The sequence below is a fragment of the Panthera tigris genome, chromosome B1, assembly GCF_018350195.1.
Source record: "Panthera tigris isolate Pti1 chromosome B1, P.tigris_Pti1_mat1.1, whole genome shotgun sequence".
In the NCBI taxonomy this organism is placed as follows: domain Eukaryota; kingdom Metazoa; phylum Chordata; class Mammalia; order Carnivora; family Felidae; genus Panthera; species Panthera tigris.
The window spans coordinates 132,743,714-132,758,700 of NC_056663.1; the positions used below are offsets into that span (position 1 = coordinate 132,743,714).

Below are 14,987 nucleotides of genomic sequence, written 5' to 3' on the forward strand. Positions count from 1 at the left end.
TTAAGCGTCCGGCTTCAGCCAGGTCACGATCTCACGGTCCGTGAGTTCGAGCCCCGCGTCAGGCTCTGGGCTGATGGCTCGGAGCCTGGAGCCTGTTTCCGATTCTGTGTCTCCCTCTCTCTCTGCCCCTCCCCCATTCATGCTCTGTCTCTCTCTGTCCCAAAAATAAATAAAAAACGTTGAAAAAAAAATTTAAAAAAAAATAAAAATAAAAATAAAATTGTTCATTTTCGTATTAGCCATTTTTAACTCTTACAGAATGTTGCTACAGTTTGCAAACCTTGATATAAACCTCAGTATTTGAAGTTAGGTTTTATTAGTTTGGGTTTGTTTCTTTAAATAAAATTGCAAGATAAAATTAAGGTGTTTTGAATTTTATTCTCTGTACAAAGCTGCTCTTAGGCAAGATTTTCAGTATTTATCCAGATAACTCTTTTTCTTCCATTACGTTTTCACTCTGAATCAAGAAGGCAGAATTACTCTCATATCTAGGTTTATGTGAATTCTTGAGCTGTCTTTGACATCCTCACTCTATTTGCTGAATTGTGAATTTGAAAAAGGAAAAGGAAAAGGTAATCTAATTTAATCTCCCATGTGGTGCAAAATAGATATTATTTTAACAAATACACATATAATTCATGTAATTCACTGGGAGGAATTACAGAATGCTCCATTACATTTATTAGAAATATAAATAAATGTTACCATAAATCCATGGAAGGAATGAAATTACCTTGGGAGAGAAAGTAAAAGTGATAAGAGGCCTTAGGGAACTTCAGAATTTGACGATGAAGTAGAAAAGAAGGCGCTGATAAAGGAAACAGAATAGTACCAGCCAGAGATTTAGGAGGGAATTCACATGTGTGATTTCATGAAGATCAACAGAGTTTTGAGTAGTAGGAGATAGCCAATATGTCATATGCTCTTGTGGTTTGGGATGGTGGTGGGGAGGGAGATTTATCTGGCACACGTCTGCCATGATATAACACCTGTATGTCCTAGCATGCACACACATATTCACACACCTGTGAGTTTTTATTGCCACAGTATTTTGTAAGTCATTGCTTGATACTCAAGAGAAAAGAGGTTAAGGGGACTGAAAATGAGTAACAACATTATCTTTAAGAATTCTTCCTAGGATTCTCTTTAATTAAAGAGTTAGAATCTCAGTTAAACAGCTGTGCTCTCCAGTAATATAGCTAATACATAGCACTAAATATGGGCCAGTTGCCATTCTAAGTGCTTTACCTATATTAACTCAATACCACCCATGTCTGCTCCTTTCTCAAATGGGTTACGGATGAAGAAGCAAGGTAGTAGATGTTTATAAAATATACTGCTTTATCCAAAGTACATACCAACTCAGGGACGGATTATAGTTTCAGAATAGTTTAAATCTTTTTTTTTTTTTTAACATTTATTTTTGAGACAGAGAGAGACAGAGCATGAATGGGGGAGGGTCAGAGAGAGGGAGACACAGAATCTGAAACAGGCTTCAGGCTCTGAGCTGTCAGCACAGAGCCCGACGCGGGGCTCGAACTCACGGACCGCAAGATCATGACCTGAGCCAAAGTTGGCCGCTTAACTGACTGAGCCACCCAGTCGCCCCAGTTTTAGAATAGTTTAAATTTTGATTGCTTTGAATGTGTTTTTTAAGAAATTGATGGAATTTTTTTTCTGGTCACCATTACAGTGAGTTAGCTTTTAACAAGGGCTGTCTCCTTCTTTTCAAAAAGAGAAATAAATGCCCATCAGAAGTAAACCAATGTGATATAAATCATGTAATATAAAAATTGATTCTTTTGTGTGGTACAGTGAAACCCTGCATCAAAACACGTGCTCTGATGGGCACCTGGGTGGCTCAGTTGGTTAAGTGTCAGACTTGGCTCAGGTCATGATCTCACACTTTGTGAGTTGGAGCCCTGCGTCAGGCTCTGTGCTGACAGCTCAGAGCCTGGAGCCTGCTTCGGATTCTGTGTCTCCCTCTCTCTCTGCCCCTCACCTGCTCACGCTGTGTCTCTCTCTCTCTCAAAAATAAATAAACATTAAACAATTAAAAAAAAAACAATAACACGTGCTCTGCAATTACATTAATTTAGAATTGAGATTGACTTCTGACCTCCATAGCAAAATATGTGTCAGTTCATTAATCTCTTATTATGCAGCTGTGTGTTTTGCTAATTGAATGTTTTGGACTCCACTTACGGTATTTTGTTGGGTTTTACTTTATTTCATTTGAGTTTAAAGTAACCTGTGTAGGCTGCATATTATAAAACTCCAGAGGGCACTGTTCATATAGAGTCATACAGTTTGGCAGCCTTGTAGTCATCTGTTTACAAGCTTTGATAAATCTAAAAATAATTGGGAAAAAACACTGAGGTTTAACAAAGTAAACGACTTCCTGTTAGCATGATATTTTCACTACTTTTTTCCTGGAAACACAACTGGATGCTAAAGTGTGTTTTTATTGTCTTTGCAGGCGAGGCATAGCCTTGGCCTCCTTGGGAGGTCCAATTTATGCAATTGGAGGGTTAGATGACAACACTTGCTTCAATGATGTAGAGAGATACGATATAGAATCTGATCAATGGAGTACAGTGGCACCAATGAATACTCCCCGTGGAGGAGTTGGCTCTGTGGCTCTTATAGTAAGTTATGTGGCAGTTTGCTTATTGGATTGCATCATGTCACATCCCTAACCAAATAAGGAAAAGTCTGCTATATTCATTTCTCCAGGATGCAGAGATTGATTGCACACCATATTATGTCATGAAACACTGCTTTCTTGCACAGTCCAGTCTACCATTAAGACCACATATAAATCATTTAAAAATCTAATGTCATGTGTTTTTATTTTTTCTTTATTTAGAACCATGTTTATGCAGTAGGTGGCAATGATGGAGTTGCTTCTTTATCTAGTGTGGAGAGGTATGATCCACATCTGGATAAGTGGATAGAAGTTAAAGAAATGGGTCAACGAAGAGCAGGCAATGGAGTTAGTGAGCTCCATGGTTGCTTATATGTTGTTGGTGAGTGGATGGTATTTCTCTAGTTTAATTTATTGAAGGATATACAATGATAGTGTCATAGGACAACACAATAACACAGATTATGTTGCAGTTAGGCTCAAGTGGAATTAGTCCTAAGATTTGCTTTTGAATTATTAAGGTTCACATTCATGCTTTTTTGTTTACATCTTCATCTTTCATGTTTAAAATTTCTACTGTCATATTTTTACTAGGAGTAGCAAATATATCTAGAGTAGAAGATTATACTTAAGATATATGTTTTTTAGTGTAAGGACACAAATGTGCTTTGCTATAATAAATCTTTAAAGATCTAAGACATTTTTTCTCATCTTCATTTCAAGGGAATTATGTTGACTTCTTTAAGCAAATGCTTTTTGACTCACTGAACTGCAGAATTGGAAGGAACCATAGGGCAGTGCTTTCTCAAACTTTAATATGCATATGAATATTCTGGAGATACTGTTAAACTGCAAGGAAGGAGCCCAGATTCTGTATTTCTAAGAGCTCCCAAGTGATAATCAATGCTGCTTCTGGTCCATTCAGCACACTTTCATTAGCAGGGTTTTAAAGAACTATGAAATGGGAATAATAGAATTACTAATGAGGATTAATGAGAATTATCTTTGAAAGACTTATTCTAAGAATTAGCGATAATATATATGAAGCATCTCAAACTGCATCTGGTACTTTGTAGCTACCCAGTTAATAGATAGCAATATTGTGATTGCTAATTCCCTTCTTTACAGAGAAACATAACATAAACATAATGTGAACTTATCTTACATGATGTGTTATGTAAATGTAAAATGTTTAGTGTTACATAACTTACAGTTCTTGATAAGGAAATGTGGGATAGTATTAGCATTGAAATATCTGCAAGTAATAGAAGTAATGTTTCTATGTGCTTATGTGTATTAAAGAAAAGAAATAACATAATTTACCTTCAGATCCTATCTGACCATCATAGCTTTGTGAGGTAGCAGAGACTCAGCATGAATAAATTACTCATAGTCACATGCCTGTACTACTGACAAAGCTGGAATTTGAACTTGAGTCTATGAGAAACCAGAGTTCTTGCAGCACACCACTGCTGTCTCTCACAGCTCCCTGTTTAGGAGAGCTGTCCCTATCTTGGTCATGGTGGTAATGCTACTACTGTATGCATTTGTCAATATTTATTGAATTATGCACATAAAATTGGTGAATTTTACCTCACTTAAGTTGATTTAGTAAAGTTAAATCCATTAGAGAGTTAACTGTTGGTTGTTGCTTTTTTTTTTTTTTTACTGACCTTGTTTCTAAATAGACTGATCGTTATAGCAATACTTCCTGTCCTCAGGAAAATAGGCTTACTTGCTCAGGAGAGTTATTACTCATGTAGACTGAGATGGAGTCTAAAAAGAGGCACAGTTATCTTTAAAGGAAAAAACCCTCAGGAATATAATAAGTAACATTGTTAGAATGATACATGGAGAGGACTGTCATCATCTAGAATATGTAGCATGAAGATGTAGTTTTGGCAAAAATTGGTGGAAATTCAGTCATAGCCATCTCTGTAATTATGAAGGCCATTAACAGTATTAAGGGAAACAGTTGGAAAACTTTAACATATCTAAGTGAGTCAAATGATTCAGTGGTAGTTTATTCTCTTCTCAAGCCCTCTGTTTAAAAATATGATACACACTGTACACATAGAGAAGGAATCTCGGTACTATCTTCCTTACCTCTAGGAGTCTTAAGGACAAATTATATACATGTTTGTGGGGGTTTTTTCTTCTAAATTATCTGCTTAGAGACAGGGACTTCGAGTTTTTCCACTTTAAGATTTTTAATCTTAGTAATGAGGTAAAATACTATCTAAATTATCTCGAATTGTAGAAAATGTCTGATTGGACTTGGTAGTGATGATGGGCATTGGGGTGAATTTTTTCCTGGATTTTCTCTATTTTCTAAAATGTCAGAAGATTTGGTTGTAGAAGCTATTGGATTGAAATTTAATAGTTAATTTCTATGAGATGTAGTACTATTAAAAATCTTTTTTTTTTTTAATATAGGTGGTTTTGATGATAATTCTCCTCTGAGTTCAGTTGAGCGGTATGATCCCCGAAGCAACAAGTGGGATTATGTAGCAGCACTTACCACTCCCAGGGGTGGCGTGGGGATCGCAACAGTGATGGGCAGAATCTTTGCAGTTGGTGGTCATAATGGCAACGCATACTTAAATACAGTGGAAGCATTTGACCCAGTGCTGAATAGGTAATTTTCATGTATTCCATATGCTTTAATGGGATCTTCCAGTAGCAAATTACTCCAGAGTGCTAAAATACTTACAGTCATAGCTATTAATTTAAAACATTTGGGGTATCTTATCTCCCTGAGGAAACTTGCTGCCTTTCAAAACCAGTCTCAATAATAGGGAGTTTTTGTTTTCAGTTAGCATTTTGAGTAAAATAAATCATGCTTTGTTTTAAGATAACACACTTTTCCCTATATCTTTACAGGTGGGAGCTGGTTGGATCTGTGTCTCACTGCAGAGCTGGAGCAGGTGTAGCTGTGTGCGCCTGTCTAACTAGCCAAATTCGAGATGTAGGTCATGGATCGAATAATGTGGTGGACTGTATGTGATTTGAGGTCTAGCCACCAACAATTTAGTCATATTTCATATGCAGGAAAGACAACCAAGATTTTGTATGATCACTTTTGAACAGTTTTCACTACTGCTAGAGCCTTATTTTAAATGGAAGCTGTTGTAGTGTGACTAAATGCAGCATTTAGATGGTAGCTGAAGAATTATTAGTAATAAAGATAAATTTGATACTTCCCACTTTAGCAAATAATGGGATAGGGAAGGAAAACAATCTAACCTGAAATCATACCTCCTCTGAAAAATGTTTAAAAAAGTACAAAAACCTTGAAATCCCTTTTTAAAAACATTTTGGATAAATCAAAATGTAAAATGGAATCATTTCCATTTTGCCTGAGTTTTATCTTTCCTTTTGCCTAAAAGTGTTGACTGTAGGCAGTGGACTTTTCCTAGAGGGGTGATTAGAACATATTCATCAACACAAGTATATTATATCAGGATACATGAGAGACCTCCTTTTGAAGATCATTTCTACTTGGTGCTGATGAATTTATGCCTTGCTTTTTTCTAGATGTCAGTTTTTAAATTTCTTGGATATTTACAGAAGTAGAAAAAATGTTTAATCTTTCTCAGTGCCACTAGCTGAATTTTCAGAAGCTTTATGGGAGAGCTATCCAAGCGCTTAATTTCAGTTTGACTTGTTAGGGCACCAAATACCTAGCTGAACTAATTCCATCTAAATAAATCTATACCTTCATTTTTTCATCTCATATGGAAAGATTTGTTTATTAGCAAAAATTGAATCAGAGGAAATGGCTTTAGAGTTAATATTATTCTAGTGCCCAGTTGAGACACCTTGAAAAGAAATGGTGTCAATTACATGACTCACTGAGAGAAATCTGAAAATATTTCTTTAGTTTAATCATTTGGTTTTGAGCCCAGGATTATTATCTTTCCATTTTGCTCTTTTTTTTTAAATAGTATCAAACATGAGTTTATTTATTATCAGAAAATGAATGCATTTTTACAAAAATTCTTTACAGAGTGTGGTTTACAGAATGTGGTTCAAGTCCATCATTACCAATAAAAGATATTGTTGGTAAAAACAGAGAAAGATTGAAACTACTGTTTTTTCTGTATAATTAATCCCCTCCAGTATATTTATTGAGCTTCAACTGAAAATATTTCTGTTCATTAATTTGAAGCCAGGATATTGATAAACCTATTGATTTAACAGCTCTTCATGGTTTTAACCAGTATTATAAAATGGCCTCTTCATTATATGTGAATATTTATATAAATATTTATGAAGAATATTAAAATATTCTGTTTTGTATTTGTAATGCACTTTGGTACCTTTTTTCCAGGCCTTCCTAAATTTTCCTGTCGTCATGCCTCAGAATTTAGTGTAGTTTCATTGCTGGCAGTCATCTGGTTCACAAAGAATGAGGGCAGTGAGGAACATTACCCCCATCCATCCAACTCTGAAGTTCATTGCCTAGTAACTCTGATGGCCTTCATTAAAAGGCAACCTCAAGAGTACCTGGCTAGCTCAGTCAGAAGAGCATGCTACTCTTGATCTCAGGGTCATGAGAGCATGCCTCATGTGGGATATAGAGATTACTTAACATAAATTTTAAAACTTAAAAAAAAAAACAAAACAACCTGGGCTTGTCAGTACAGCAGGGTAGAAAGCCACATTACAAAAGCCAGTGCCTATTTGGTATATTAGACCAAAAAAATAAAAAATAGTAAGAGGGCTAGCAGATAAAGGTCTTTCATGAGGCAGATTTAAAAGTTCCTAAATTGTGCCTTTTTTTTTTTTTTTGCTATCAGCTCATAGGCAAGTTCGTAAGTCATTGCTAGACTTGAATCAGTGTTCTCTTGTGTAACTATAACCATATTTCAGTCAGTCCCCAAAGCATTTAACTCAATAGCACTCACTGGACAGGTTATAAACTAGCTGGATATGGAGAATAAATCTCAACACCTGGCTTCAACTGTCTATTTCTTATGTCTCATGGAATTCTTGTGAATAATGCTTGTCTGGCTGTGGTTACTAATATGTTTTATTTTGTGAGAGAGGGGATCTCATTGATCTTACTGTTTCTAAGATTATTTAAAATGCTTTTTTTCTTTAATATATTTCTGCCTAGCACATGTAGAGTTTAGGAGCATAAAGGTGTTACATTTGTTTCTGGTTTTTATTATACTATAGTCATCTAACATACTAAATTGGTACCCTGGCTACTCATAAAATAGGAACTACTCATAAGGGAAGTAAAGTGAAGTAAAGGAAACATGTAGCTGTCTGTTATATTATGTGTAGATACTTAGGAGCATAGTCTTGAAGGACCTGACAATAGTATGAAAAGATAAATAGTGGAATCAATATACGCAGTTTATTAAAGACACATTTTTGAGATAGGAAATGACAATCAGGCTGAAGGACTCCTGCAATTGAAAGATAATTCTATTCATAGGAATAAAGACATGACATTATCAAAACAATATGGCTACTTAATTGTGAGGCCTTTCATTTTAACCTTTGATGTTAATAGGAATACCAAACAGTGATCTGAAATAGAGATAACATTCTGAAATAAAGAAAAATTCTGGAAAAAAATTAAAAAAAGGTTCACATATTATTTTTCTTCAAGAAGAATTGTAGATGTGTGGTTCTCCCATAAAGTCATTAAAGCCACTGCTTTCCTATATGGTACTGCCACTTTAAATTACTTGATATTGTTTTTTACTAACTTCACTGTACTCTGCATAACTGATTATTTTAAATTATTTTAAGTGTTTGAATAAACTTTGTATTGTACTCCCTCTAAGGAGTATTATTTATTCTCTTAATTCCCACACAAATTTATAATGCTGTTAAATGCCTAGATAAGAGATTGTTGACATTACATAAACTCCTCTTGGAAATGGTAAACTTAAGAATTTTCTTTGTTCCTTTTTCTTCGTGTCTTATAGAGAATGCATTAAGAATCTAATTCATATCTTTTAAGTTAAGAATGTTTCCTGTGATTTCTTACATCAGACCTCTAAGGAAATTATTATTGGTGTGTCATTGGCTGTCTCTTTATGTGGAATTAAAAGTTGCAATAGTATTTTCTTAGAGCCATATATAAATTGTGTAGTAATACTCCAACAAATCAAAATAATAAATTATGATATATACTACCAAATACTGAGATCAGAGTTGGATTCACATCAGTACAGTTGGTTCAAAATAATACTGCATATATGTATTATGAATAGCAACATCTATAAGGTCTGTGTAACTTTGTATCTTATTTTTTTGATGGCTTTTACAGAATCCTATCAAAACTATATAATTGTTTATTCTCCATCCTTGAAATTGATTTAGTAGGTTGGCTGTAATATTTTTTCTTATATAAAGGATGTTTTTGTTTAACTGAAAATAGATTTTTGTTATCCTTACAAATATTAAAGGTTAAAGGCAACTAATATAAAAGGTTTCACTAAGCAAATGATGAAGAAGTGGTCTCTTCAGCAGCTGCAGACTTGTACTATCTAGAAATGAGATAAATGCATAAAGATGCGTTAGGATGAATGTTGCCCTTCTGAGTAAGTAACCCTGCTTTTTTTTTTCCCAATTATGTTGGCATTGCTAAACATTTTTCTGACAATGGCCCCAAGAGCCTACTTATAAGGCATCCAAGAGGATTAGTCTCATCATTCATCTTAGTCATATGTTGATTTTTTTTTTAATAAAAAAAAAATTTTTTTTAAGATTTTAAGTGATCTCTACACTCAGTGTGGGACTCAAACTTACAACCCCAAGATCAAGAGTCGCATGCTCTACTGACTGAGCCAGCCAGGCATCCCAGTCAGATGTTAATTCTGACTAGAATCTTAACTTGATTATGGCCATGTGTACTTTATTCATCAAACTTGATTAAAAATATTCTATAGTTATAACGGGAAATCTACCATCAAAAAATAAGGGTTTTTTTTTAATAGAAAATTTTTTTGCAAGTCAATGGAAGATTTCTAGTCACCTTGAGCAATAGTAACTTTAATGAAGGAAGTATGTAGCTCCTTTGAGGATAACCTTGTTTGATACAAAAATCTTATGGATTTTGTTGTTTAAAAAAGTTACTTGATGGTCCATACTAAGTTCAGTCTACCTGAACAAACTCTTTAGAATATAAGGGGTTTCTTAAATTTGGATAATAGTTGAGGGGAGAATTAATGACTATAATTTTTTTAAGCATGTAGTTTGTACCAGTCACTTTATAACATTTTAATCTTTCAAAAATTCTGTACTTTACAGTTAAAAAATAGATTCAAAGACATTAAGTGACTTGTCCAAGATCCATAACTAATGAGTGATTGGCCAGCTAACCTTAACCAGCTGTTATGTCTGCTCTTACAAGGTAGTATACATACATTTAAGGAAAGTTGATTTCCTTTTTCATAGTGTCTTAGCAATATAAAAGTATTTCTGGTCACTGTGGTATCTGTTTTTTGTCCCTTTAATTTTTTAAAATCGCGATATAATTGACATACAACATTAATTTCAGGTGTACACCATAATAATTCAATGTGTGTATATGTATATATTTAAATATATACAATGTTCATTTTAAGTGAGAGAAAGAAAGGGAGAGAAGACATATGCAAGTGGGAAAGGGGCAGAGAGAGAGAGAGAACCCAAGCAGGCTCCACACTGTCTGTCCAGAGCCCAGTGGTGGGCTTGAACCCATGAACTGTGAGATAATGACCTGAGCCAAAATCAAGAATCAGCCACTTAACTGACTGAGCCACCCAGGAACCCCTCAATATGTGTATGTGTATGTATGTATGTATGTATGTATGTATGTATGTATGTATATACATATACACACACACACACACACACACATATATATAAATGTTTATTTATTTTGAGAGAGAGTGTGTGTGTTTGTGAGCTAGGGAGGGGTCAAGACAGGCCAAGCAGGCTCCGAGGCATCAGCGTGTAGCCCAATGTGAGGCTTGAACTCCCAAACTGTCAGATCATGACCCGAGCCAAAATCAAGAGTCAGATGCTTAACTAACTGAGCCACCCATGCCCCTCAGTATGTGTATATTTTGTGAAACAATCACCACAATACATCTAGTTAAGATTCATCACCACACAGGGGCACCTGGGTGGCTCAGTCTGTTAAGTGTCCAACGTCGGCTCAGGCCATGATCTCATGGTTCATGGGTTCGAGCCCCACGTTGGGCTCTTTGCTAACAGTTCAGAGCCTGGAGCCTGCTTCAGACTCTGTGCCTCCTCTCTCTGCCTCTCCCTTGCTTGCGCGCTCTCTCTCAAAATGTAAACATGTTTAAAAAAATGTAACAAAAAGATTCAGCCCCACACAGTTTTTTCTTGTGAGAACTTTTAAGATCTCTCTTAGAAACTCTCAAATATACAATACAGCATTATTAACTACAGCCACCACGCTGTAGTTACATCCCCAGGACTTATTTTATAACTAGAAGTTTATAACTTTTGACTGCCTTCACCCACTTTATCTATCTCCTACACCCAACCTCTGGTAACCACTGGTCACTATAGTTCTTTATGTAATGTTTGATTTATATATAAGAAATACATGCAACATGGAAGTAATGAAGAATAAAAATTAAATGCCTGTGTACCTACTCCTTAATTAAGAACTAGAACATTTCTGATCTATTGACTGTACCTTGGTGTTTAAAAAACAAACTTTTTTATGTTTATTCATTTTTTGAGAGAGACAGTGAATGGGAGAGGGGCAGAGAAAGAGAGAGAGGGAGACAAAGAATCTGAAAGAAGCTCCAGGCTCTTTCTGACAGCACTGAGCCCAATGCGGGGCTTGAATCCCCGAACTGTGAGGTCATGACCTGAGCCAAAGTTGGACGCTTAACAGACTGAGCCCCCCAGGTGCCCTAGTGTTTCTTTTCAATTCCAGTACCCAGCCTACCCTCCTCCCCAGAGGTAACTACTGTTCAGAATCAGTTGGTTTTTGCCTTTTGTTTTATATACACATATCCCATATGATGTTTACTTTTGTTGGTGAACTTTATACAAAATAATATTGTACTGTATGTAGTCTTACATTAACTTTTTTTCATTCCACAAGTTCATTTTTATAACTTATAATGGGTACAGTTTTCCTTTTTTTTCTGTTTGGCTTTTACAGACAATTTTAAAATGAACATTCATATATAGTTTCTTGGTAAAGATGTTCAAGAATTTCTTTAGAGCATATATCTAGAAGCAGAGTTGGTTATAAGGTATGTACCTGATTAGCTTTGTAACAGTTTATAAGATAATGTAGTTATTTTCCAAAGTGGTTGTGCTAGTTTATAATACAGTTTATCATTTGCTTACTACTGTAAGATTTGATTCTTGCCAATCTGGTAGGTGTAAAATGACATTTCATTGTACTTTAGTTTGCATTTTCCTAATAAGTTGAGCATGTTTTCATGATTAGTCATTCCTGTTTCTTCTGTGAAATACTTACTAGTGTCTTATGTCCTTTAATTTTTTTTTAAAGAGTTCTTCATAATACAATACGAATAGTTCTATTGTTAATTTTAACATGTTCAAATTTAGTTATTTTAATATCTTAAGATATTTTTAAAATTAATCTCTACACCTAACATAGGGCTCAAACTCACAACTCCGAAATCAAGTCAGTGTTCTTCTGAATGAGCCACCGAGGCACCCCCTCTTTTTTCTTAAAGATTTTATATTTAGGTAATCTCTATACCCAATATGGGGCCCAAACCTACAACCCTGAGATCAAGAGTCACATGCTGTACTGACTGAGCCAGCCAGGTGCCCTGTGTCTTAAGATATTTCTTATAGTCTCTTCTAAAAGTCAGAAAGTCTCATATTTGTCTTCAGTCCACTTGGAATTTATGTATGTGTGAGAAATAATTTCATCTTTTTACTATGAGGATAACGAGTTTCTTTCTACTCTTTATTGATTAATCCATCCTTTCCTCAGGGACTTTATCTACACGGCCAATTTCCATGGAAATAAATGTCTATTTTGGGACTTTCTGTGCTATTCCAATGGTCAGTTTGTCTAACCAAGAGCCAAGTGGCACCTAATTTTAATTGCTGTAACTTGATTAAAGGTCTTGATAGCTTGTAGAGCAAGTCTCGTCTTATTTTCAGAAGTATCCTTGACCTTTTGCTCTTTCATTAAATATTAGAATCATTGTCACATTCTTTGGGAAGAAAAACAACTCCAGGAGGTTTTTTTCTTCCTTTTAAAAACTAGAATAGGGAGCCTGGGTGGCTCGGTTGGTTAAAACTAGAATCGTGTATCTTATAGATTAATTAGGGAGTATTGACAGCCCTACAATACTGAATTTTATTAGGTTTTTCTACTCTTTTATCAGGGAAAGGAAGTTTCCTTCTATTTTATTAAGCTTTTATTATGGGGGTTGCAGTTTATCAGTTTTTTTTTCTCTTGAAGTAAATTGTGTTTATTTTACTTTGATAATGTGGCGAATTACACTTAAAAGTTTTAAAATGTTGAGCCACCTTTACATTCTTGGGCTAAAGCCAGCTTGATCATTAAAGAATGATCATTTTTCTAATTAAAAATTGTTTTTAATTTTTTTTTTTTTATTTTTGAGAGAGCGTGAGCTGGGGAGGGGCAGAGAGAGAGGGAGACACAGAATCCAACCTGCTCCAGGATCTGAGCTGTCAGCACGAAGCCCAAAGCGGGGCTCAAACCCACAAACAGCAAGATCATGACCTGAGCTGAAATCAGGTGCTTAACCAACTGAGCCACCCAGGTGCCCCATGATCATTTTTAAAATACACTTTTGAACTTTAATTGCTAATGTTTTGCTTAGGACTCTTAACATCTGCACTCTGGAGATTGGTCTGTTATTTTGTTTTCATAGTTTTTAGCTTCATAGAATGAGTTATGGAGTATTCTCTCCTTTCTGTTCTCTGAATTACTTAACATTGAAGTAATTCACTTTTTGAACATTTGATAGAACTTAATTATAAAACCATCTGGACCTCCAGTTTTCTTTTGTAGAAAAATTAACTACCAGTTCATTGTCTTATCAGTGGTAGGATATTTTAGGATTTTTAAGTTGGTTTTGGTAAGTTTTGATTTTTAAAATGCCATCATTTTCTGAATCCTACAAGTTTTATTTTCATTATTTCATTAATGTTCACTTCTGAATATTTTTTTAAATGTTCATTACAAGTTTTTCTTTGAGTTTAGAAGTATATCTTTAAATTATTAAGTTAATTTCATTTGATCAGTGATCATGATCTGTTTGACTCCAGGGAAATATACTAAACTTGTTTTATGGCCAATTATGTAGTTAAATTTTGTTATTTATGTATTCTGTTTTGGTGCAGTTTCTGTACTTGTGCAGTGTATCAAACTAGCAATTTGTGTTGCTCAATCTTCTACACGTTGCTATTTTTTTCTTTTGGCTGTTAGACGTATCAACAGAGGAAGTGTGTTGACATTCTGTATTATGATTAGTTGTGTGTGTTGAGGCTTTAGGTGTAGAGTTGAGCATTTTAAGTTGTATGTTTTCAGATGTGTATTTGATTCTGTTTCCAGGGACTTTACCCTGAAGAGAGCTTTTACTGGTTAGTTTTGAGGGTTCATGGGCCCAAAAATACTTCAGCCCATTCAGACCTGCCTCAGACCCTTTGCACTCTTACTTGCTAATGGAGAAGGCATAACCCTATCCAGTTTTAGTGCTGTTCTGGAGCTATCTAGTCCCCTGAATTTTCCAGTGAGTTTGTTTCCTGCTTTTGTGCTTCACAAACCTGGTTGCTTTCTCCTTGCTCAGTTTCTAGTTTACACAGGTCTTCTATCTGCTCGAATTTGGGGTTCCTGAAACATGTAGTTTAATTAGGATGTTGTACATAGGTTTTTAATTTTGTTATCTGTATTTGTCCTGTGTGTTTTTGGTGGGGGAAGTAGGGGAGTGGCAGGGAGCAGATTAAGTGGTCAGAAATTTCACCAGCACTTTAGTTTCTGTCCAAGACTTTTGCCTTCATTTCAATGATTTTTTGTGTTTCCCCTCCACACCTTTGTATTCTTTTAGTCGTTAACCTTAAATGTGTTGACATCTTCAACATCTAACTAGTATGTTAAATGCTTTCCTGGAACACTGAGGGCCTTAGAACAGTAAAATTCATCATCTCTCTTCCAACCTTTGTTATACAGTATTTTAGTTGTTACCCAACCCACATTTAAACATTAATATTTATTTGAGTTCACTTTGATCATTTTTCTTTTGAGTATCTCAGACATGCCTTCTTAGGTAATTTGTTTTCTAAAGGATGTATTTCTAGAAGTGACTTTAAGGAAGTTCAAGTAACTGCTTGG

General features: G+C 35.1%; 1 protein-coding gene across 4 annotated transcripts in view; it reads left to right on the plus strand.

Annotated features, from left to right (window-relative positions):
* The window catches only part of KLHL8 (kelch like family member 8), a 72,175-nt gene extending 63,730 nt beyond the window's left edge, over positions 1 to 8,445 (plus strand). For all 4 annotated transcript variants that reach the window (XM_042984226.1, XM_042984227.1, XM_007074712.2 and 1 more), the window contains 4 exons: positions 2,480 to 2,648; positions 2,870 to 3,029; positions 5,084 to 5,285; positions 5,531 to 8,445. In XM_042984226.1, the coding sequence (XP_042840160.1) occupies positions 2,480 to 2,648; positions 2,870 to 3,029; positions 5,084 to 5,285; positions 5,531 to 5,654 (655 nt within the window). In that variant the 3' untranslated portion in view covers positions 5,655 to 8,445. The remainder of the gene's footprint in view (positions 1 to 2,479; positions 2,649 to 2,869; positions 3,030 to 5,083; positions 5,286 to 5,530) is intronic.
* The last annotated feature ends 6,542 nt before the right edge of the window (positions 8,446 to 14,987 follow it).